This window comes from Thunnus albacares, chromosome 17, assembly GCF_914725855.1.
Source record: "Thunnus albacares chromosome 17, fThuAlb1.1, whole genome shotgun sequence".
Classification (NCBI taxonomy): Eukaryota; Metazoa; Chordata; class Actinopteri; order Scombriformes; family Scombridae; genus Thunnus; species Thunnus albacares.
Window position 1 is genome coordinate 18,609,299 of NC_058122.1, and position 24,917 is coordinate 18,634,215.

The 24,917-nt window shown below is 39.0% G+C and overlaps 2 protein-coding genes and 1 long non-coding RNA gene across 5 annotated transcripts in view; all 3 read right to left on the minus strand.

Moving 5' to 3' along the window:
- Positions 1-24,917, minus strand: part of LOC122966648 (myosin heavy chain, fast skeletal muscle-like) — a 254,697-nt gene that overhangs the window by 108,822 nt on the left and 120,958 nt on the right. The gene's annotated exons all lie outside the window — the stretch shown is intronic.
- LOC122966649 (myosin heavy chain, fast skeletal muscle-like) lies at positions 1,150-14,622 on the minus strand. Its single transcript, XM_044330916.1, has 40 exons — positions 14,540-14,622; positions 14,234-14,456; positions 13,838-13,981; positions 13,591-13,747; positions 13,449-13,476; positions 13,258-13,369; positions 12,063-12,155; positions 11,919-11,982; positions 11,697-11,795; positions 11,503-11,606; positions 11,268-11,406; positions 11,039-11,157; positions 9,401-9,550; positions 9,149-9,319; positions 8,753-9,059; positions 8,481-8,557; positions 8,305-8,392; positions 8,098-8,215; positions 7,867-7,990; positions 7,628-7,764; positions 7,261-7,516; positions 6,768-7,010; positions 6,474-6,650; positions 6,209-6,354; positions 6,003-6,093; positions 5,511-5,900; positions 5,223-5,349; positions 5,022-5,140; positions 4,190-4,386; positions 3,881-4,064; positions 3,627-3,792; positions 3,324-3,448; positions 2,880-3,188; positions 2,596-2,799; positions 2,335-2,460; positions 2,076-2,246; positions 1,867-1,971; positions 1,679-1,774; positions 1,429-1,560; positions 1,150-1,271 (listed from the first exon to the last, which is right to left on the minus strand). The coding sequence occupies exons 2-40, from the start codon at positions 14,435-14,437 to the stop codon at positions 1,254-1,256; spliced, it is 5,817 nt and encodes a 1,938-aa protein (XP_044186851.1). The 5' UTR covers positions 14,438-14,456; positions 14,540-14,622; the 3' UTR covers positions 1,150-1,253.
- Positions 19,087-22,134, minus strand: LOC122966665. 3 transcript variants are annotated; one of them, XR_006398431.1, is made up of 4 exons: positions 21,769-22,134; positions 20,581-20,757; positions 20,267-20,410; positions 19,087-20,172 (listed from the first exon to the last, which is right to left on the minus strand). It is a non-coding gene; the product is annotated as an uncharacterized LOC122966665 (long non-coding RNA). The 3 variants fall into 3 exon arrangements; XR_006398430.1 differs by lacking the exon at positions 21,769-22,134 and adding an exon at positions 20,873-21,518; XR_006398429.1 differs by lacking the exon at positions 21,769-22,134 and having other exon boundaries at positions 20,581-21,518.

Consider the following 24,917-nt stretch of genomic DNA (forward strand, 5'->3'; position numbering starts at 1 on the left):
GAACGAACACATTGACACAACATCAAATGCTGTGATGGTGATGCATTCACGGACCACACCATCGGTTCAGTCCTTTGATATCGGCCCCCATGGGCCAATCTTCCATTTATGTAAGGTTTGGAGGGTTTTTGACCCCGGCAAGGTTAGGCCATGGTTATATCCAGTTTCATGTTCATGTTAACTGGGCTGGGTTGGGCCCCCTATTGCTCCGCTGAAGCAGCTCGGATTATAAAGTGGTAGGAGGGCTGCAGCAACTAACCTATAGCCAGTTGAGCTCATTGAGGCTGTCTGATGACATGTGGCGGCAGGGCGAACATTCATTGGGCTCCACCTACTGTACCAATAAAGTCGAGTAGAGGGCTGAGATAGAACGAAGGTTATGACATTGCAACCATAGTTCTCTAAGCACAGGTGGAGCCCTCTACCTATGGACCCTGCCACTCCTATGCCGTTTGCTGAAGTGGTTTCTGGATGAGAGCAGCAGTGGAGCGCTGCTTATATACTGTGTGAGACACATGTTATCAGTATGTGCATCTTGATTGACTAACTACATACATGCAAATTTCAGTCGGTGATTGCATTTGTGATTGGAGGAAAGTATTACCCATAGGTTCCAGTAGAGGGCTCCACCTGTGCTCATAGATCTAGAGTTAGAATATCGTAACCATCATTTTAAAGAATGCTGAACATGTTTTTGTTAATGGTATGGTGAAAAGTGTAACAATGTTGATTATTAGTTTGGGTAATTACCATGTTAATGGGAATTAATTGTGGCTCTGAAGGTTATATTTTGACTGTGGTGCTTTATCCATGTTTAATTTATGCTTCTTAATTTCTGCCTCTGTAAAATGTGAAGGTGCCTTTTAAGCTTGAACTTGACACTGCTATCACTCTTCCAAAAAGTGATGCTAAGCAGAAGACAGTCTCATTTTACCGGACAGTACCATGTGGGTATGAATCATGATTATTCCTAGGGAAGGAAAATGTTAATGTTGAGCTGAAAGACCTCCCCATCCAGACAACTAGATTCTAGCACGAGTTCTAGCCAAGTTAACTGATGTAGTTCCATCTAGTTACTGTGTTAAACACTGTGTGCTTAAGCGTGATTGACAGAAACTAGAGAGTAAATAATACAGATGACATATGAAATTATAAGGAAAAACAGTTTATTGAATGAATACATTGTAAGAAGACAATTCAACAGCTAGATCATATTTTATGATCTCTGTCGAAAGGCGCCAAAAGGATGTCTCTTATTCAGCAGCTTCAGACTAGAAAGAAAACAGGAAAAAAAAGATTCAGCATGTATTCTTATGATAAAAAGTAAATAAAAAATGGTATAAAATATATTTATCTTATAATAAACTTCAATAACCCCATTGAACTAAGGTGCCCAAGAATATTTTTTATAAAATATCGCATGGTTACCTTTCCATGATCACGGCTCTTGGCTCTCAGCTTGTTGACCTGGGACTCAGCGATGTCAGCGCGCTCCTGAGCTTCCTCCAGCTCATGCTGGACCTTCCTGAACCTAGACAAGTGAGTGTTGGCCTGCTCCTCCTGTTAAGGGTTTGGAGTTGAAGTATGTTGTATTTTTTAGTATTATATCATATTAGTATGGTTTCTTTCTGTAGTTATTAATTTGTGCTACATAAAAATTACAAAACATTTGACTCACAGCCTCCTCAGCCTGTCTCTTGTAAGCCTTCACTTTGAGCTGCAGCTTATCAACCAGATCCTGAAGTCTGTTCACATTCTTCTTGTCCTCCTCAGTCTATACAAAAAAAGGAATGTTATTGATGGAGTACAGAAAGAAAATTATGAAATTAAGAAATCAGGATAATTTTTAGTTAAATCAGAAATCACCTGGTAAGTCAACTCCTTCACTCTCCTCTCATATTTGCGGACTCCCTTAACAGCATCAGCTCCACGTCTCTGCTCTGCATCAACTTCGGTTTCCAGTTCACGGACCTGTAATGTGATGTTATACAGTTTGTGAAAACCTTATTAAGGGATTTTAGTAGTGAGAAAGATTTAATTTATAACATCCTAAAGTGAATATATTATAAGCATACCCTTGACTCCAGTTTCTGGAGCTGCTTCTTGCCACCCTTCATGGCGAGGTTCTCAGCCTCATCCAGACGGTGCTGCAGGTCCTTGACTGTGACCTCCAGGTTCTTCTTCATCCTCTCCAGGTGAGCACTGGTGTCCTGCTCCTTCTTCAGCTCCTCAGCCATCATGGCAGCCTGAAATGATGGGCATCAAGCATGAACATGTATTTGGTGAAGTGAAGTTGAATTTTATAAAAAAGAAGACTCATAAACATAAACTCACATCAGTGATAGCCTTTTTGGCTTTCTCCTCAGCATTTCTTGCTTCCTGAACAGTGTCGTCCACTTCACTCTGAACCTGCACAAGGTCAGACTCCAGCTTCTTCTTGGTGTTCAGAAGACTGGTGTTCTGGATATTAAAAAAGTCACATTTAATTTGATATTTGTTATGTAACCTTGTTACACAACACATTGTTGTGTAACAAAGCCGGTATGTATACTATTCTGTATAAAGCCATTTTCTTGTGAATTATTGAACATAAACCTGAGAGTGAAGCAGTCCAACACGCTCACTAGCATCAACCAACTCCTGCTCAGCCACTTTGCGTCCTCTCTCTGTCTGCTCAAGAGCAGCTCTCAGCTCCTCAATCTCAGCCACCATCAGGCCATTTCTGCGCTCCACCATGGCAACCTGCTCCTTCATGTCATCCTGTCCTCTGACAGCATCATCAAGGTGCAGTTGGGCATCCTGACAACATGTGGAGGAAAACAGAGTTAACTTTCTTTGCTCTTCAACATTTATTTATACATTGATGAGACCAAGCTCACCTTGAGCTGTCCCTGGACATTCCTCAGTTGTTTCTGGGCCTCAGCAGCCTGCCTGTTGGCATGGCTCAGCTGAATCTCCATCTCATTCAGGTCTCCTTCCATCTTCTTCTTGACTCTAAGGGCATCATTCCTGCTCCTGACCTCAGAATCGAGAGTGCTCTGCATGGAGTCAATCACCCTCTGGCTGTTCCTCTTGATCTGCTCCATCTCCTCGTCCTTTTCTGCAAGCTTCCTGTCAACCTCACCTTTGATCTGGTTAAGCTCAAGCTGAACACGGAGAATCTTGGCTTCCTCATGCTCCAGTGTGCCCTAAAGGAAAAAGTTGAACATGAACCAGTCTTTCTCAGGAAAATTAACGAAAAAATCAAACGAATACTTGCCATTACATAAAAGCTTTTGTATTTTATCGCATAAGTGGTCTAATGTTGTAATTTAGATTTTTACCTCTGCTTCCTCCAGTGCTGACTGAATTTCAGACTTCTCTGTCTCCACAGTCTTCTTGGCTTTCTCCAGCTCATGGATGTTCTTTCCGGTCTCACCAATCTGTTCAGTCAGGTCTGAGATCTCCTCTGTAGTACACCAAAAGCCAAAATCCAGTTTAGAGAAACTTAAAATATGCTGTATACATTATACCTAGAAAATTAGGTTTTAACACCACAAAATCTCACGACCTACACCTATACAGGTCAAGGAAGAACCCTTACAATCACTATAACAGTTATATTAAATATCATGGGATTGACATACGCTGCAGGTTCTTGTTCTCTCTCTTCATGGTCTCCAGCTGATCCAGAGCCTCCTCATAAGAGTTCTTCATCTTGAACAGTTCAGTGCTGAGAGTGCGAGCCTCCTTCTGGGCTCCTTCCAGCTCTGCCTGGCCCTCCTCATATTTCTGTTTCCATTCTGCAAGGACCTAGAATGATATAGATGAATAACAATGATTAATTACTAAGAAATATTTGTGTTTCACTTGTATCAGTGTGGTTTTGATTTCCTGTTACCTTATCAAAGTTCCTCTGCTTCTTGTCAAGGTTGGCAGCCAGAGCATTAGCTCTCTCTACATCAATCATGAGGTCTTCCACCTCACCCTGTAGCCTCTGCTTGGTCTTCTCTAAAGAGGCACACTTTGAGTTCACAGCCTCAATGGACTCCTCAGCATCCTGCAGACGCTGGGCAAGCTTTTTCCTGTAGTGAAGAAGTATTTGTTTACATTCAATTGCATATTGATAGCAAAATATGTGGAATGTTATCTGGAAAAGCAAGCAATTGAATTGAAAACCAATTTAAATTGTAAAAAGGTAGTGACTTACTTGGCCTCCTCCAGCTCCTCAGTGCGCTGGATAGCATCAGTCTCATATTTGGTTCTCCACTGAGCCACTTCGCCGTTAGCCTTGGACATTCCACGCTGCAGCTCAGCTTTAGCCTCTTGCTCCTCCTCAAACTGCTCTCTGAGCAGATCACAGTCATGGCGGGCTGACTGAACAGCATGGGCCAGGGCATTCTTGGCCTGATGAACATGGCAAGAGGTATTTTAATTGATCTATAATGTATACAAATATTATCTAAATCTTATTTAGATACATAATTTGTTATGATGGAACATGTTGATTGAGTCATTTAGTTTTGGATAATTTACTTTTACATCTATCAGATTTGCTATTTAGTGTAGTATGTGAGACTTAGAATACAGTAATTGGTGAGGAAGGAGAAACAGGTGTGTTAGTAGGAGGTACTTAAGTCATAAAAGACAAGACTGAGATGTAGCAGCAACACTGCAGGAAGAGGGAGAGGTCCAATTCCCACAAATCTCCTTAGCAGTTAAGTGGTAATATGGTAATGACATTCCTAAACAGGCAACCTGACATTCACAGCAACTGTGGTGGTATGGTGGTAGAAAATTAAGCAATGTTTGAATTTCTCTCTCAAGCTCTTTTTTTGCTTTCTAACATGATTGGACGATATATTGCACAAACTTTTTTTTTTTTCATGCATAACAGTCAGCAGATCTGGTGGGTTAGTAGTAGATTATAGGTGAAGGTGGAGAAACAGGTGACTGACTACATTTGAAAAGGAGGACTCAATTCATCCCTTGTTAAAAGCTCATAATAGCACATAGTATAGTAATATGTAAAGTTGTTATACCTTCACTTCCTCCTCAATGTGTCTTTTCAACTCCTCAATTTGCTGAGTGTAAGCCTGCTTGCCCCTGGTCAGCTGGGAAACAAGAGCGTCTTTCTCTTCAAGCTGGCGGGAAGACTCACCTGAATGATAAAAAGTAAATGTGTTATTTATCAAAATCATCATTACTGGTTTTATCACTACTTTTTATCAAAAGTGACTCACCATTCTCTGTCTGCAGTCTTGCCCTCTGTGCACTTATGTCATTCAGCTGACGCACATTCTCATCATTTTTGGCCTTCAGCTCACTCAGCTGGTCCTCAAGAGTTCTGCACATTTTTTCCAAGTTTCCCTATCAAAAACAAAACATGATGTATTTAAAAACATTTACATGAACAAAGAAAATGTTGAGCATCTATCTAAGTTGAAAGCTACTGCCATATTTATCCATTATAGTTCACATTTCTAACCATAATGAAAGGCAAATATTTCAGTTACAAACAAAACACTCACTTTGGATTTAGCAACAGCCTCCATGTTGCTGGAGAGGTCATCAATCTCCATCTTGTACTCGCTCTTCTCCTTCTCAAGCTTCTGTTTGACACGCTGGAGGTTGTCGATCTGCTCTCCCAGCTCTGCAACACTGTCGGCTTGCTTCTTGCGGAGAGCTGCTGCGGTAGCTTCATGCTGCAGGGTTGACTCTTCAAGGTCACGGCGCAGCTTCTGGAACTCAGCCTCACGCTTCTTGTTCATCTCAATCTGAGCGGCTGTTGCTCCACCAGCTTCCTCAAGCCTCTCACTGATCTCCTCAAGTTCCCTGGAGAGGTCAGCCCTCTGCTTCTCCACCTTAGCCCGAGCAGCCCGCTCAGCCTCAATTTCTTCTTCCAGCTCCTCAATACGAGCCTAAGTTTGATGATAGTAATATGAAGAAGGTTTGTTAACTGGAACATATTGTAACAAGTGTTTTTTCAGTCACTGAGTATAATATTCATGTCAATTACTAACCTGGAGTTCCTTGATCTTCTTCTGAAGCTGAGCACCAAGAGACTGTTCATCCTCAATCTTGCTGAGCAGCTGGCTGGTCTCAAACTCCTTCCTAGAGGAGGAAAAGACAGTTATTGCTGTTATAGTTTTAGTTTTGACTCAGGATCATTGTGTTGCATTATGGCAATGGTTCAATGTAAGGGTTAAAGATGAAAAAGAAAACTTACTTCTTGATTTTCTCCTCAGATTGCTGCTTGTCATTTTCCAGATCCATTATGGATTCCTGGGCCAGTTTCAGATCTCCCTCAAGCTTCCTCTTGGCTCTCTCAAGGTCCATACGGAGCTTCTTCTCTTGCTCCAGTGATCCCTCAAGCTTTTGTGAAAATATTGTAATGTTGACATAAATAATGTTTTGAATTTTTATCATGGAATGTCAATTCTAACACACAAGCTAACAATACAAACATGTTATCAAAAGTAATGTTTTCTCACATCGTCCACTTGCTGTTCCAGCTTTGTCTTGGCCTTGGTTAGAGTGTTGACTTTGTCCTCCTCTGCCTGGAGATCGTCCAGTGTTTGCTGGTGAGCCTCTTGGAGGGCTTTCTTCTCCTTGGTTAACTTGGCAATAGACTCATCTTGAGATGCCATCTCCTCTGTCAGGTTTTTCACCTAAAAGTGTCAGGCAAGGTACATTATTTCCATCACTTTATATATATATATGTTTGAAAGCTAACTTCATTTATTTTCTCATTTCTCATAGATTGGTAGGTTTAAACTTATTCCAACCTTGTTTTCAGTTGCATGTTTCTCCTTCTCCACTTTAGCCAAGGTGAGCTCCAAGTCATCAATATCTTTCTTCAGCTCAGAGCATTCATCCTCCAGCTTCCTCTTCTTGCCAGTCAGCTCAGCATTGATTTCCTCTTCATCTTCCAGTCTCTCAGTTGTCTCTTTGAGTTTGGCCTCGAGTTGGATCTTGCTCTTAATCAGACCTTCACACCTTTCCTCAGCATCTGAGAGGTTCTCACATTCCTACAGTTTATTTTGCACATACAGTAAGTCAATAAGGTGGTTATTCTCTGAATGTACATAAATATCGTCAGAATCAATACAAAATAGAATATACACATATTTTTTAATGTATTCATTAATATTTGTCAATCTAAGGCACATAGAAGATGAGATCACTAGAAGAGTACATTGCGTCTTCAAATTTCACCTACATAACTGAAAATGTTAGTGACAATATTCAATTAGTGTAGTGCGGATGTATCCTACTTACAGAAGCCACTTGCAGTTGCAGGTCATTCTTTTCCTGCAGCAGGGAAACCATCTTCTCCTCCAACTCCTTCTTCTTGGCCAGGGCAGTAGCCAGGTCTGTTTGCATCTTCTCATAGTTCTCCTTCATCTTCATCAGCTCCTTCTCAGTCTCAGCACTCTTCAGAAGAGGCTTGATCTTGAAGTACAGATTCATCCATGGCCAGTTTTTGACATTCATGAATGAACGGACATTGTACTGAATAGTGAAGACAGCCTCTCTGGAAAATGAATATGAATAAAATGTCATTTTTACTGCAACGTGACTTAACAAAACTGCTTTAATTATTTCATTGGACAGAACAGTTCAGTTTACTGTATGACAATCCTACCTCCTCTCCATCATCTTAACAAACTCTGTCCTCATGAGGAATCCTCTGCAGAGAGCCTGAGTCATGGTCACCAGACTAGCCAGTTTCTCATCTCTCATCTCCTCCAGTGTACCCAGCAGACCAGCTTTGAAGAACACCTGTGTGGTTGTTTGAAGGAACTCAGTCATCAGCACAAATTGATACAAAAGGACATATACATGTACATTGCATATGTATTGAAATTGTTCATAGAAATTAACCTTAGTGTGCCCAAACTTGTACTGAGTGTGATCCACATCAATGGAGCCTAGAAGCTTCTCTGCAGCTTTCTTGTTGTCAATGAACTGTCCCTCAGGGATGACGCTGGCATTCAATACTTTGTATCTACAAGAGAAAATTATGTTGTTACTTACAATGACCCCACATCTTGGCCAGCTGTTTTAACTCAGATGATATTTAACTTGACTTGTTTATATTAAAAATTACATCACCTCTGCTTGAAGTCACCGTAGAGGATTCTGCTGGGGAAGCCCTTTCTGCAGATTCTGATGCCTTCCAGCACACCGTTACACCTCAGCTGATGGATGACCAAGAAGTTCTCCATAAGACCTGAAAGTTGCAAATTCATATTGTTTCAAATATTTCTTTATATCACTATGTCACATTTAGTGTGCAAAGCTGGGCTATGTGCTTCTAACCTGGGGTCTTTGATTCATTAGGAATCAGGCAACGGACGAAATGAGGGTGAGTGCTCCTCAAGTTGGTCATCAGCTTGGCCAAGTTCTCCTGTGGATCAGCAACACAAGATAACCTGTCAACAATATTTCAAGATGAGGTTTTTAATTGGTATCCAAAAATATGAAACAATACATACCCTGAAAAGAGCAGACACAGTCTGGAAGGAACCACCCTTCTTCTTTCCTTTTTTGCCGCCTCCACCACCAGCAGCCTCTGTTTTCACGAACATTAAATTTAATCAATGGTACTAAATAGATAACTTTGTAGAATCTCTTTTAAGTTTTCTTCTCTCTGGAAAGGTTCTTTCATAATTAAGTCACATGCATATATATATTACCACAGAGTAATTATCAGCTTTATACTACGCCTGAACCAAGTGTAAGAGACACACGGTTTCTAATTTCTCACCATCAGCTCCACCGTGGGTTGCATACAGGAAGGCCAGAAGTTTGTTTGAGGCCTTCTGATAGAGCTGAACAACTGAGTCATTCAGGGGGTCCTTGTTCTTGTCCAACCAGCCAGTGATATTGTAGTCCACTGTACCAGCGTAGTGAACCAGGGAGAAGTGAGCCTCAGGCTTGCCCTTTGCAGGTTTTGGCTTCTCAAAGGCCTTGGTCTTGCCAAGATGCTGATCATGCAGCTTGTTCTTGAAACTTGTGTCAGAGGCCTTGGGGAACATGCACTCCTCTTCAAGGATGGAGAAGATGCCCATTGGCTGAGGAAAAAAAATAAATTTCACACCATGGAAGCATTTCACATTTGCACATGAATCAAGAAGTCACTTCGACCTGATTGAGTACTTACCTTCTCAATAAGCTCAATGCAGGCAGCCAAGTCCATACCGAAGTCAATGAACTCCCAGACAATGCCCTCTTTCTTGTACTCCTCTTGCTCCAGGACAAACATGTGGTGGTTGAAGAACTGTTGCAGTTTCTCATTGGTGAAGTTGATGCAGAGTTGCTCCAAGCTGTTGAACTGCAATTACATGAATGTATTAAATTGCATGTCAATAAATTGTTGATCTTTGAATTGCTCAGAAACTTTTCAGCTACTCACATCAAAGATCTCAAATCCAGCGATATCCAACACTCCAATGAAGAACTGTCTTGGCTGCTTTGTGTCCAGCATCTCATTGATACGGATGACCATCCACAAGAACATTTTCTCATAGATAGACTTGCACAGAGCCATGACAGCATTGTGGACCTAGAAAAAAACATTTTAGAATGAGATTTTGTTAGAATGATATTTTCATGTCAAAATGCAAATATTGCCCTTTTATACATTATTTTCAAACAATACATTTTCTTTATCTTACCTGTAAGGGCCCTATCTTACACCCGGTGCAAAGCAGCGCATAACGCGACACAAGTGTCTTTGTTAGTTTAAGACTGACGCAGTTGTCGTTTTCCCATCCAGCGCCCAGGTTGTTTAAATAGCAAATGCTCTTTCACCCATCAGAGCGCCCATGGGTGTGTTGGTCTTAAAATGAGGCTTGGTTGGGTCATTGCTATCTTGAGGCAGTAGAGAGCGATTGCGCTATTGACCAACAAAAACCTGGTCTTAAGTCCATGTTAAGTTATTTCAAGGGCAAATTATCATTATAGTAATATACGCCTATATAGGCGGTTGCACAACATACACTCACAAATAAATGGATTACAGTGTGAAAGATTATTATTGTGTATATTAACATATTTTTAAAAATACATGTTATAATGCTCAGTTATAATACTTATCAGAATTAACTAATCGCAGTAATGACGGATAAAATTGTCTAATTATTTGACCAAATCATGGCAATACACATAGGTATTTAAACAGATGGACAGCAACGGATCAAACACAGATAGACTTTCCTGCTTCATCAATACATGATGACATGAGGAACACATGAGGGAATAAATAAGGCAAAAACAATGATTAAAGTAAAGATGGAAAGAACTCTAGACAGCCCCTAGCTGCTGCCAGCAGCAGGATCAGCACCTTGGAGAGCTGATCAAGTCGTGATAACTGTGTTAATGATTCTTTACATGACTAAAAATAATGATTTAATTTTTTAACAATATTTAACAAATATTCTTTAACATTTTTGAGAGTACAGTGATCAGGTTTCCATACTTTCAGCAATTAAAACCCCGCTGATTTTACCTGTTACTCCATTACTGAACAAAACGATTTTAAAGAAACTAGAGCTGTAATTAAAAAAATAAACCTTTTCAAAAAACAAACGAAAATAAATTTGCAACAAATTAATGAACAGGACCTCAAACTGGTGAACTGGGGCTGGTCACGGGAGGGTCCAGGAGCAGCAGTATGCTCATTATGGATCGTGCACTTTCACTTTGTACATGAGCAGATCTGTTTCCTCTGCAGGGAATCGTCCCTTCTTATTACTTGGCAAATGTGCCATCATAATAGCAATCCGCCAAGGTGCAAGCACACCTGGCTCTTAAAGGGAATGGGAGATGACACTCTGATTGGTTTATTGCATGTTACGTCGAAAACACACCCATGATTAATTAGGAGACTATGGACAACCCCTTTGAATCATGCGCCTGGCGCATCGACCATTTTTCCGCCGTTAAAGTAGCAAAAGTGGATTTGCACACACCCTAAACGCACTTTTGCCATACACTTCAGACCGTGTGCTTAAGATCGTTAAAACAGGGCTGTAAATTTTCTTTGTCTCACCTGTGGGACAGTCTGACCTTTGGTCACCATCTCATTTCCGACCTTGACTCTGGGGTAGCACAGAGCTTTCAGCATATCAGCTGAGTTCAGGCCCAGGAGGTAGGCGATCTTATCAGCCACTGATGGAAAAACAAACCTTTAGCTATCTGTAAACTGGGACATTTTTAGAAATATATGTTACATACTAATCCATGGTAGATTTCCTAAAAGATATCAATATCAGAATTACCTTCTGTGCCATCAGGTTCAGCCTGCTCCTCACGCTGCTTCTGCTTGAAATGCAAGCTGCCATGGTGCATCACAGCACCAGTCAGCTTGTAGATGCCCATCTTCTCCTCAGCATTGAAGCCCAAGATGTCAATAGCAGTCTACATTGTACATGAAGCATAGTTATTGGTATTTGAACCATTTTCCCCAGTTGTCTTGAGCATGCAAGATCTATTTAACTAAAATGTTTTTCTTACATCTGTTGCAATGAACTCCTCCACATCATCAATGCTTTTGACAGTGATTTCACCCTGACTGACCATTGGGTAATCATAGGGGTTGGTGGTGATCAGAAGAGCCTCTAGAGGAGCAGAGTAAAAATACATATTATTGCTTAGTGTTGTCTCTGGTATTGTTTCAGTTTAAATTTCAAATTGGCAAAGTAACATACCCAGGAGCTCAGGCTTGTGGCCAGTCATCAGCTGATAGAAGATGTGGTAGCTCCTCTCAGCAGACAACTGGAAGGTTACACGAGACTTCTCCAGAAGATCTAAGAAAAACGAATTTAACGAGAGACTGTAAGATTACCCTATTACATTTTAATACTATTACTTTATCAAAGACCAGATTATAGCCCAGATGAATCTTGAGTCATACCATGGTTGAAACTTACATGTTTCAATATCAGCTGAAGCCAGCTTTCCAGTAGAGCCAAAATGGATTCTGATGAATTTACCCTAGAGAGCCAGATCATTGATAACATCAGTTTTTATAATTTCGTAACAAAATATCTCGAGATGTTCCCTGGATTACTTACAAAACGAGAGGAGTTGTCATTCCTCACAGTCTTGGCATTACCATAGGCCTCCAGCAGAGGGTTGGCTGCAACAATTTGGTCCTCAAGGGAGCCCTGTAAGAGAGGATTTGAGTTACGTAAGGTAAACATTCAAATTAAATGCACAATATGTAATTCCAGCTGCTAGGGGTCTCAATCAAAACAATAACAAAAGACGTAGTGTGTGAGTTGTTGTCTTCATTGTTAAACAACGAGCGGGTAAGGATTACTCCAGTGTTCATCGTTCAGGATGTTTTTACCAGAAGCTGAATTATCCGCAGAGGTTTCCTCCTTTCCAAAACAAACATACCAGGGGATTAAAACTGGTAAAAATACTGAATAAAACTGTTTCACGTAAAATCAATGTTTCTCCGATGATGTTCGGTTGGCACCGGATGTCCGGTCGGGGCTGTTAGCTGAGCTGCTGCTAATGTAGCTTGTTTCTCTGATAACTTAAGATCCAGACGTTCTGCAGGTTTCTACCGGGAGCCAAATTTTCTGCAGAGGTCTCGTCCTCTTCAAAAACAAATGTACACAGGGATTAAAACTTAAATACTGAATAAAGTTTTCCACGTGAAAAATCATTGTTTCTCCGACGATGGTCGGCAAGCACCAGACTTCCAGGAGGGGCTGCAAGCTGAGCTGCTGCTAACACTTGCCCAGCTTGTTTCTCTGAAAACTTAAGATCCAGATGTCCGATGACTAAAATGCTTCATCCGGTTAAAAGATAAAGTTAAAAATGACCAAAATGTAAAAAGTTTATCATAAAAATGTGACTTAAAACTGAATAAAAGTCAATTTATAACAGTTTCTGCCAAACAACCACAACGCTGACATATGATGTTGTAGGTGTATACTCTTTGGGAGATGCAATTGTAGTGGACAATCACAACACCGACGCATGCATCTTGTATTCTTTGGTAGAGGGGTATGACGCCATTGACAAGCGACCAAATGAAACCGACCATTACCTTGATTAAAATTATGAATAATAATAATAATTATAATTCTCCAGGTTTGAAAATTGTTGGAAACATTTAGGATAATGTAAGTACACAACTCAACAAAATATATTACATAGGTCTAGTTGTTTTTAAACATTTTAACGTGGAATAGTTACATATTATAGCTTTAAGTGTCCTCTGACAAATAGTTTTATCTTAAACAACCAATTTACCTGCATCTTGCCAGGTGTTGGCTCAGACTTCTTGGCTCCAATAGCTGCAATTGTTGCAAAGTACTGGATGACACGCTTGGTGTTGACAGTCTTTCCTGCACCGGATTCTCCACTGGGGTATAAGAGACACATGTCAAGATTCTGCTTTATTATCATTACATGATTTAGCATTACGGTTCTGTTAAACTTACGTAATCAGGATAGACTGGTTCTCACGATCTGAAATACAAACATAGACATTTCTCATGAATTCCGTTTTTGTAATTCCTTCAATTCCTTCCTTATGTTTAAGTTCAGTTCTACACAATTTAACACTGCTAACTTTGACCTTACCTGTGTGCATGAACTGATAGGCATTATCAGAGATGGAGAAGATGTGAGGTGGTGCCTCAATCCTCTTCTTGCCTCTGTATCCTCCCACAACTACAGCATCATACACTGGAAGCCACTTGTAGGGATTCACCACAACGCAAAACAGCCCAGAGTAGGTCTGTAATAACACAAATAGAAAATAAACATAGTGTTAACATTTAGATATGCAGATATAAATGCACATCGCATTAGTAAAGTGGAAACTCACGTAGATCATCCAGGATGCAAAACGCTCTTTGAGGTTATACAACACACAGGGCTCGTTGAGGTGGGTCATCATGGCCATGTCCTCAATTTTATCAAACTTTGGAGGGTTCCTGGGAAAGATTTCATCTTCTTTCACAGTGAGTGTCTGAAGAGATATAGTAAAAATACAGTAAAAATGTTTTTACTAAGATTTTTTTTCTTCAAATTTAGAGTTAATCAGATGGATGTCCTTGTTAACCACTGTGTCAGTATGTATTTAAAACCACTACATGTTTTCCTAAGATATAGTTTTAAATAAATGTTAATGGAAAGAATGGCATCCTCCTACATAGAAAGGGTCTTCAATGGAAATAGATGGGAAAATGTTGTTAAAAAAGTAAAATAATCAATTGCCTACCTTACCACAGTCTGTGTCAACTGTGGCTTTGCCACCTTCTCTCTTCACAAGTTTACCCTTGAGGTACATCTCCTCCTTATCAGTCACAAAGAAGGCGGTTTTGGCATCAAAAGGAGCGGTTTGTGCTTCAATCCTCTCCTTCTCTGGCTTCCGGAGGTAGATGGCCGCCGGGCCATAGCACTCCATCTCCGCGTCTGTGCTCATGGTGGCACTTTAGTGGAGACTGAAAAGATAGTGTTAAAATATCAACATGATGTCGTAATGGTGTTGTATCCATCTGACGTTGGAGATTTTGACATCTTTTACCTCAGCTGGTTCCAAAAAATGATGAGTGGTAGAGTATCTGGTGGAGTCAAGATGCTATAAAAAGATGATTAAACGTGAGTACAATAACTTTTTTCAGTTTGGTTTTCTCATTTTAAATCTTCCTGGCAGAAGGTGGTAAAACTTATTCAGATTTAACTGATAAGTGCTAGCTGATTCAGTTGAATCATGAAAGTTCAATTCTCTCCCACCCCTCAACTGCCCCCCACAATCAGAGAAATAGTACTGCTCTTAATGATCACTTAGTATACAGTATGTGTTGAGACAGGATGTGTACTGGATATCAACACAAATGAATTAATTATGTGATTTCTGGAAAAAGAAAGAAAGAAACTTCTTAAATGTATTTGAAGTAAATTGTTTTGGAATAACATCTGCTCAAGACTACTTTGATATAAAATGAAATTTCACCTGAATATCATCTAACACAAAGATAACTCTGACAAAGAATCATTGACAATATGCATTAGTAATTAGCAACACATTAACTTTACCGACTGATCAATGGGAATTCAAACTAAGATCAAAGTCGATACACTCACCTGTGTTGGGTGCCTACCAGTTCATGCAGAAGTCCAGGGCTGCCTCTTTTATAGAGGGTGGGAGTGCTTGGTCAGCTGTCGTCTCTCACTCAGTTTGGTCATGGCCTCATCCTGTTGCTTATTATGTGGCAGTGATGTTTATGCAGCTTGTAAGCATTTTAATTTGTAACTAGAATTTGAAAACGACATAATGCAGCATGATGTTGTACCAATTGATTTGATTTCATCACAAATTTGAATGTGACACACAATGTGGGTGTTAAAATATTGAAAAAAATGTAAAATGTGACCATTGTTTAATAGGAAATGGAATATTTGCAGTAGAATGGACTACATTTCTTATAAGCTCTATTCAAATTATACTCAAGGCAAATACCTTCCTCACTGCTAAAATAATTTTACATTCAAAATGCTTGCTTTCATCAGAAATGTTGACTATGAACAGATTCTGTTCAAAGAAAAAAAAAGACAATTTTGAGGGTCTGTTTAAGGAAAAATAAATATAAAATTATTTAGAGTGAAAGAAGGAGGTGCTTATTCATTTCTGCTCTAGATTAACTCAGTGATTTACAAACTTGTTATTATAAATGTTGGTCCACTACTACCTCCAAGCGCAGGCATGAAATGATGGCCAAATTTTACCATTCATTAAATAGTGCAGAATATGGTTTGTGTACAAGTCCAATGAATGTAGTTCTTGATTTGAAGGACATGAAAGTTGAAACATGTAGTTAACATCAACAATCTTTTTTTAATTCATGGACAGCTTTGGGGGTTTGTTTTGGAAACTCATCCAGATTCCATCAGTATTCAATTGCAGGACACTTGCATATATGAGATCTTTGAAAGTTTACCCCCAAATGACATTATTATAAGACAGTTGTCAACATACTTTAATTAGTTTTTTAAAATTCACCTTTAATATAACTATATACTAAGTCTTGTGAAAATTATAATATGTAATGCTTAATAATGCTTGACCATGGTAATGCTATATTTACCAAAACATTCATTGTGCTCATAAAAACTGTGTATTACTGTGTGTGCCAGTAACACCAAAAGAATGTTATAAAAATATATCATAATGCATAGCTGTGTTTGTTCACTATTTGATCATATAAATCTTATAAATCTTAACTTGCCAATTTGAGAATCAAAGCACTTTATTAAATGAGGTTACATCACATTAATACATACATTAAGGGCCATGTATGCATGGGGTTTAGTTTTGGAAGTGTGCCAAAATATCTGTTGTCTACAGTTACTGGATTCCGTCACTTCTCATATTCCTGTAATAAAATGAAAGATGAGGTACCATCAATAAAAGTTCACCTTTTATGTATCTCCCTAAATGGACATGAAAACAGCTGGCAAGTCATTTCAGGTATTGTCAAAAATAAGTTTCACATGCCAAATAACTTCATCCAGTTGCTACATTTGATACTAAAGAAGCTATTAAAGAAGCATGATACAAGTGTCCTGGCAGATCTTGAAGGCTTATGCACATTATGGCATGTTTGATTTGAATTTGGCTCACCAAAGAAAATATGATATGATATATAAAAATATCTAACATTTAGTTCATATCAAAAAATATATAAACACTTAGTTCATATCATGAAGTGGGTTAACAGTTGTAAATTCTTTCTTAATTGATTTTGACTCATTTCAAGGTGGCTCTTGGGACACATACTTATTTATTCCAGCAAATGGTAGGAGAATTTAAAATGACTAACATATGAGTATTTTCCATTACTTGTTATAGCGTCTTTGCTGCTGATACTGATTGCATAAGCCCAGATCATTGCTTCAGAATGTATATTTCTGTACATCTCTGAATGAATATATGTGATGCTTTATGTGCATGTAGAGAGATTACACCTGCTTACCAGTGCAACTACCCTTAGTCTATATCACCTCACACAGGCTGCTGTGAAGAATGAACTGTTATTAGATAATGAGATTTACTTGCAGAAATATGTGATCATTACAGTGGCCCGTGAGTTGTACCTTTTGTTTCATATGGGATTTGGGATTCTGCTATGAAAAAGAAATCCACTTTGGTGTATTGGTGGTGTTGATTTCTTCTGTTGTTTATGTGACATGAACATGTTTAGCCTGTCACCATATATTCCCTTTACGAGGATACTCTCACTAAAAGGTCCTCAGGGCTAACAGATGAAGGGTTGCCAAATGGCTGAATAGAGATGACTCATTGTGCTCCAGTATTCCAAGTCAAGCTTTGATGTCTTCCAGAGAATTTAGTGTAAAGATTTGTAATAACTTGGCAACCCACATCTATTTGTCACCCGTGACATCCAAATTATAACATTGCATGGATGCAGAGAAGGCCTGAGTCTAAGAGGAATTTGATTTGATAATTTTATTAATATGAGAAATTAAAAAAAAAACATGTTTGGTCTTTGTTCAAATTACAAAATATTTTCTCAGAATCCTTTATCATAATCTTGCATTCATTCATAAGATGTTTGGAACTAGAAAATATATGAATAATGTAAATTGTATGCAATAATCTGCCAACAATGGAAGAAAATGAATCGATAAATTAATCTCTGCCTGTGTGTCTGAACTCTACTGATCTGATAGCTCCATATCATTTCAGCTATACTGGAGGATGAGGGAGGAGGCTCAGGCAAGGTTTATTTCAGCTCGTGTGGGCATTTCTTTGTCAACCTATACATTCACATTACAAAACAACAGCAGCCTTAACAGCCCAACTACCCTCCCCAGCTCCTTAGACAACCATCCCTTATATACTTTCACAGGTAAATGACACAGGTTACAATGTGTCTCAAAGACTGCAGCAATACCAGTGTCTGCTTCACCCTTTCATTTTTACTTGGCTGTCTTAGCTTCACACTTTACACATTAGCTTCACACCTTGATGCTTTCTCAAACCAAAATGTAGGATTACAGGGACCTAAACTTTCACAAGCAATACTGATTTACAAAAACTAGATTAATTCTACACTTTGCACTATAATAAAAGTTTCAAGTTTACACTTGTATGTTCAGTACACCCCAAACAATAGTGCAAAATCAGTCAACTCCACAATTAGGCCAAATACACTGTATATATTCACAATTTAGACTAAGTTGTATTTATTATCGACGTGAACCACAGCTGACCTGATCATGGAGCTGAATGGTCATAACAGTGTGTTTAAGGACTGCAGCAATACCAGTGTCTGCTTCTCTTTCATTTTTACTTGGCTGTCTTAGCCTCACACCATCCTTTATTGACACTTTCTCAAACCAAAATGTAGAATTAAAGGGAGCTAAGCTTTCAAAAGTAATACTGATTTAACAAAATGTAGAATCATGTTAAATTGAGCTCTATAAAAACCTCTCGTGGAATTATTCTTGCACTATAATACAAGTCTCAAGTTTACATTTCTATGATCAGTACACCCCAAACAATAGTGCAAAATCGATCAACTCCACAAAATCCTGTCATGTCTTTTTCCATCTTGGTAGTTGTCCACCAGATTTTGAGAGAGAGATTCTGGTACTTCTGGTGTTTCAATTTTGTGTAGCTTCATAGGTTCACTTTACATCAGTTCAGACTAAGGCTTTTAATTTTTTTTGTGAAATTTTAAATGTTGCAACACACTGAGCATTCAGACAGGCAGTGGATTTGAGTGGTTTGAGAAGTCTCTGGATATTTTTTATACTTTTATACTTGAAATGACTGGTATTCAATCCATAAATTCAAACTGACCACAGTCACTGTGCCTTGTGAGGGAACAAAACAAATTTAGGTTGTAAAAATAGGCAATAAATAAAAAGTGCAAAGCAATAATCGCCTTTGAAATTCTTCCCTACATGTTACACGGTGTTCTGTCACTGTGTTATGGGTGTATAAATAGGTAGAGGTCTGTCTGCAATGAGGTGATGAGTAAAGTTTTAGCTCAGTAGTCAGCACAGTCCTTCGTAAGGTAGTTTATTCATGAACACTCATTGTAACACTTTAATTTTCTAAAATTAAAAGCATAATAACAACAAAAACAGGATTTTTAAGCCTCTTTCCAGTTTTATTCTAATACAAACAGAATTCATAGATACAGATACAAATACAAATACTGGGCTCTCTGCACATCCCTAACTCACAACTATTGTATGTTGTACATACACACTAATGCTTGTTGTGAAGGCTTGGGGGCTGCACACTACCTAAAGCAGGAGGGGAAGCTCAAAGTTGTTGCATATGCCAGTCGAGGTCTTTCCAAAAGCAAAAGAAACTACCCCACTCACAAGCTTGAATTCTTAGTCCTAAAGTGGGCTGTTGATGAGCAGTTTAATGACTACCTTTATGGCACAAGTTTCACTGTACTTACCCACACCAATCCCCTCACATATGTGTTAACATCTGCCAAGCTAGATGATGCTGGACATCGCTGGTTAGCTGCTCTTTATACCTACCAGTTCACTGTTAAGTACAGAGCAGGGCAAACCAACCATGAAGCAGATGGGTTATCCCGTCAGCCTCAAGACCCACCTCGTGAGGATGAAGCTGTAATTAAAGAGAGGAAGAATTGAGGATATGAAAAGAAGGCTCTTGGATGTAAGATACGACATGGGTCATGAAGTATTCTACCACTACCCAGAACAGAGTCAGATCCTACTGGCCAAGAATAGCCAGAGCCATTGAGGAAAAGTGCAAAAAATGTGAACACTGTTACAAGAGAAAGGCTGTGCCCCAAAAGAGACACATTATCAAGAGTCTGCTTCATTATCATAAAGTTTATAAAGATTTAGCATGATACTATATTGCATACTCACGTAATCAGTCCATACTGGTGCTCATGATCTGACATACAAACATAGTTTGAACACACAGTTCAAATGAATTCTGTTTTGATCATTCCTCAAATAAGCTTATGTTTAAGGTCAGTTCTATCAATCAATTTAACGGTAGTTACTTTAATCTTACCAGTAAGCATTAACTTATGGGCATTATCAGAGATGGAGAAGATATGGGGTGGTGAATCAATCATACACGGGAAGCCACTTGTAGGGATTCACACCAACATAAAACAATCCAAAGTAGGTCTGCAATAGTAGAGAATAAACACTGAACATTTGTATATGTATACCAAAATAATACTTACATTACATACACACTGAATGAAAGTTAAAAACTTACTTAGATCATCCATCATGCATCACGCTCTTTGAGGTTATACAGCACAGATGGCCTGTTGAAGTGGGTCATCATGGCCATGTCCTCCATCTTATTGAACTTTGGAAGATTCCTTGAATGGATGTCTTTCTCCTTTACAGTGACAGTCTGAAGAGAAAATGTAAATAATTTTTTTTTGTTTTACCAAGATATTTCATATAAAGATTTTTTCAGTTAGATGTCATGTTTCACAGTTAGGGTCTGTGGATGAAAGAGACTAATACAATGATTATGAATGAATTAAATTAACATAGTATTTCAAACAATTATTTACATACCTTTCCCTGTCTGTCTCAACCGTGGCTTTGCCACCTTCCTTTTTGACAAGTATACACATGACACATGCATTGGCATCAAATGGAGCAGTCAGGGCCTCAATCCTCTACTCTGGTTTTTGGAGGTAATTGGCCGCAGGGCCATACTGTTCCATCTCTGCATCTGTGCTCATGGTGGCACTTTAAAGGAAATTGTAAAAATGAGAGTGTCGGATTTATATCATAATAATTGTGTTGCAGAACATGCAGTTTAATAATGTACATTATTCTTATTTTTTCATGATGAAAAATGTACCTCATCTGATGCAGACAGAATTTCAATGGTATTCTGTTTATGTCAAGATGCTACAAAACAAAGTTATAGGTAGACAAATGTATTTTTCTTATTGGTTTGCAAATTGATCTATTATTCCAACAGTAAACATAACATACAAAACCTGAAATTAAAAAATAGTCAAAGTTAAGCAAAATAAATTGAAAATGAAACATGCAAACATGCATTCAACAATTAACAGGGACATGCTATAGGAACAGATGACAGCACTCATCTGTCTCAGATGCCTAGTTAATGTCCAGCTCTGAGCCTGCCTCAGGAATGCTTGACACCTTGTTTTGTGATAGAGATATGTTCAATTTATATAAGTTTATAAGTATATTTTTAGGTGGAGCAGAACAGGTGGACCCAAATGCAGAAGACAGCAGCCAGTATGAACTGAAAAATTGTCTTTATTTAGCCTCAGGAGCAAAGCAAAACTGAACTGCACTGGAATGCAAATTATTCAAATCTACAGGAACAAATGTTAACTTAAGATGCAAGCAGCACTGAATGGGCCCTCGCGCCTCCGCTCATGTCGGGCCGTGGCGCATTTGAAGGGCTTCTGTCATGGGCATATAGATGTCTTCAGACCCGGGCTGTTTTCAGACAGTGCAAGACGGAGATAAACATCACTTTCTTTGTCCACTATTTTGCCTGCTGCTGGGGCTGCTTTGCTGCAATTTCATAGGGGGCGCTATTCAGCCAGTTTGCATCACTGATAAAATATTGTCATGTAGACGTGTTCAGGCTGGGACTCTTATCAAACATGTAAAGTTTGGTGCAGACTGGAGCATGTACAATAAAGTTATAGCAACTTCCTCTGTCATGGTGAAACATCAAATCTCAATGGTAACAGAGATGAAAACACGTCTTACCTCGATGTTGGTGTGACCAAGTAGGAAGAGCCAAGCTCAAGCAGGCTGTTTTTGTAAGCTTGCATGATGACATGTCATCAGGCCACCACAACGCCCAGTAATTGAGCCACCAGTAGCACCAATCACGTCAATAAAATTTCTGGAAGCTGACGAATCACAAAGCTTGTCTCCATGGCTCTGGGAATCTGCCTGATTGCACTTCATGTCTGTTGTACGTTTAAATATATGGTGCCACGAGTCCTTGCTGGACAAAGATGTGTTACTTTAGTTGTCTGTTATCTAACATTGCATGAAGGAGTTAAATATCATTTCCTGTGTCCACTATATGGTGCTACAAAACACGAATTAAATAAAAATCATATCGCTGTATATCAACTGTAGAGCACACCTTGAAAATTTCATGTGAATCAGATGATGTTTGTCATATAAGGCTGACTTGCTCACAGCTGTGTCATCAAAATTGTGCACTTTTAACACTTTTAACCCACATGACCTGGTCAAAGTTTGATTGAAATGTGCACTGTCACAGGGCTCTACAGTGCGAGTATTTCACCCGCATTTGTACCTAAAAATAGATATGTGCGAAGTGGAAAAATAATTTACTTGCACACTGTGCGACTGCAAATTACAACCATAAGACTATATGAAATGCTAGAGGGATTTAAAGTTGAAACGACGGATACAGAAAGTGGCGACGCTAATAAGGCTAACGGAGCGTTAGCTGCAGCATGACCGGAAGGAAGCATAACCAGTTAGCCTACGCTCAGCTCTAAGTTAGCCCTGGCTCTCTGTTTGGATCCAACCGGACTACCGAGCCCCGGTTTGTTATTCAGGTTAAAGTGGGAAGAACCAGAGGGTCTGTCGGTCAGTTAAGTGAAATGAAGCCTGCAGAAGAAACGCCAGGACCATCAGGGCGAAACAGTCCGTGGAGGAGTTGTTGTGTTTGGCTGCACAGATAGGAAATCCTTCGGCTGACAGGATGTACCACTCTGTTTGAAAAAAACACTTATTCTCCTCTCTTTGGGTTATGACAGCGGTTGGCAACTAGCATATTAGGCACATTACCGCCACCCTCCGCTTCGGACTGTAGACCACATATTAAATCCTACACATCAATCCTGTCTGTCTAATAAACTCAAAAAAAAAACAAAAACAAAAAAACCTGCTACTCCACCCACTTGTTCATTAAAGTTTTAATGCTGAGCTCCGGAACTCTAGTCTTCCTGAGTTCTTCCCTCATATATTGTCTTTTTTGATCATACTTAGTACAATCTATGCTTGCATCTGTAATAGTTTCCTCAGCCAAGTAGGAAAAAATATGTGCATATATCGGCAATCGCCAAATATGATAGTCAAAAAGTAATTGTGTTAAATAACTGTGATGTCAATATCGAGCAAAAATAATTGTGATTATGCTTTTTGCCATAATCAAGCACCCCTAATGAGAACATAAATTTTGATTTACATACACACACAGCATTTAAATATGTATGTGCTAAATTGTTGTCTTTAATAAACAGTTACTTGAACATTTTTCAGTGTGTTCCTTAATTTCTATGTGTGCTCCTAATTTTTTTCATTTAGGAACACATGTACTCCTTGACAAAAAAGTAAGCATTGAACACTGCTGTCAGATGTGCAGAGACAATAAATAATTGCAGCTGGACACAGAAAAATACTCATATATTTGAAAGGAGAGTGTGAGCGAACCGCTAGGTGCTCGGGCCCTAATAAAGGAAAAACTGCAGTACAGAGTTACAAATTTTAGTTTTGATTTTATTTTTCTGCAGCACTTTAACACTAAACTGTCACTCTCACTCCATTTTTTCCCTTCCCCTCATAGGTCATCCTCACTACTGAATTATACATATAGACTCATAATTATTGTAAAATAAATGATAACACCAAACTTCACACAAAGTTTGTATATAATGTACTGTATGTATATAGACCTTTTTGCTGTATCCTCCATTTAACCGTGACACCCACCCCCCCACTTTCTTCTACTTCTTCTACTATGGCCAAATTTTACATTAAAAACCACATTTTAGTAGGAATTTTCATTGTGAATCCATTGATACAGGTTTGAAAGTGGTCTGACTTATAGTGTAGACATCAGACGCCTCAGTTTGGCACAAAGTCCATGCCCGGAGATTGCCTCCACATTGGTTTACATTGTAAGGTGCGATGTGGCACTCCAACTTTCGGGGCTTATAAAATCTAAACCGTTGGATTTATTACAAAGTTTTTAATAACTTTTGTTCAGCACAGTGTGATAAGTCATGTATCAAAGTTTGAAGCCGATACCACGCCCTACTAACGCCCTAGGAGGAGATAGTGTTTGTTCTGGGTCCAAAATTGGCACAAAGTCATACTTTGATGGGTGTATTGTGGACTTTCTGTTGGATTTAGGTCAGGGGTAAGAGTGTATGATTTGTAGGTCTTGTTGAGATGAATAATTGAGTTTTGGTTCGATCTTTCTATGACATTCTTACGGGCTGTGGCCACCATTTTAGATACATAGGTGGCGCTATCTAGCACATTTTGACACTTTGGGGGTTGATTTTTACATTTTATCAAATTTTTCACCAGAACTGATGTGCCAAATTCGGTGAGTTTTTGAGCATGTTTAGGGGGTCAAATTTAGGGTTGAAGTGGTGGAATAATAAAGAAAGAAGAAAGAAAAAAGAAACAGAACAGATACAAGAGGGTCTTCGCCCCTTTGGGGCTCAGGCCCTAATGAACTGCCTGGTGTATAAATTGCTGCATCTTTGACGTCTACCTAGGTGTGTCAAACTCCTCAGTCACATTTCACAACTAGTATGAAAGCAAACATCATCTTCCTGTACAAGGATCCTCTCTTACTCAGTCCAGTTCAACAAACAGGGCAAAAGTCTGAGGGCATCTGGTGGACTGGTGGAGGGACATAGAGCCAGACTGGGACAGAACAATGACGTATGTTTTATTTTCCAGATATATAAGTAACAAGACTTTACAAAGTTGTATTACAATACAAATATCATTTTAGTACATAATGTTATTTAAGTAACAGAGTATAAAGCCATCTAAATACTTAGAGATATTGGATTCAATTGAATAGACAGTCTAATGATGTGTAGCAAAATATGTAAAATGAAATTACATTAAAT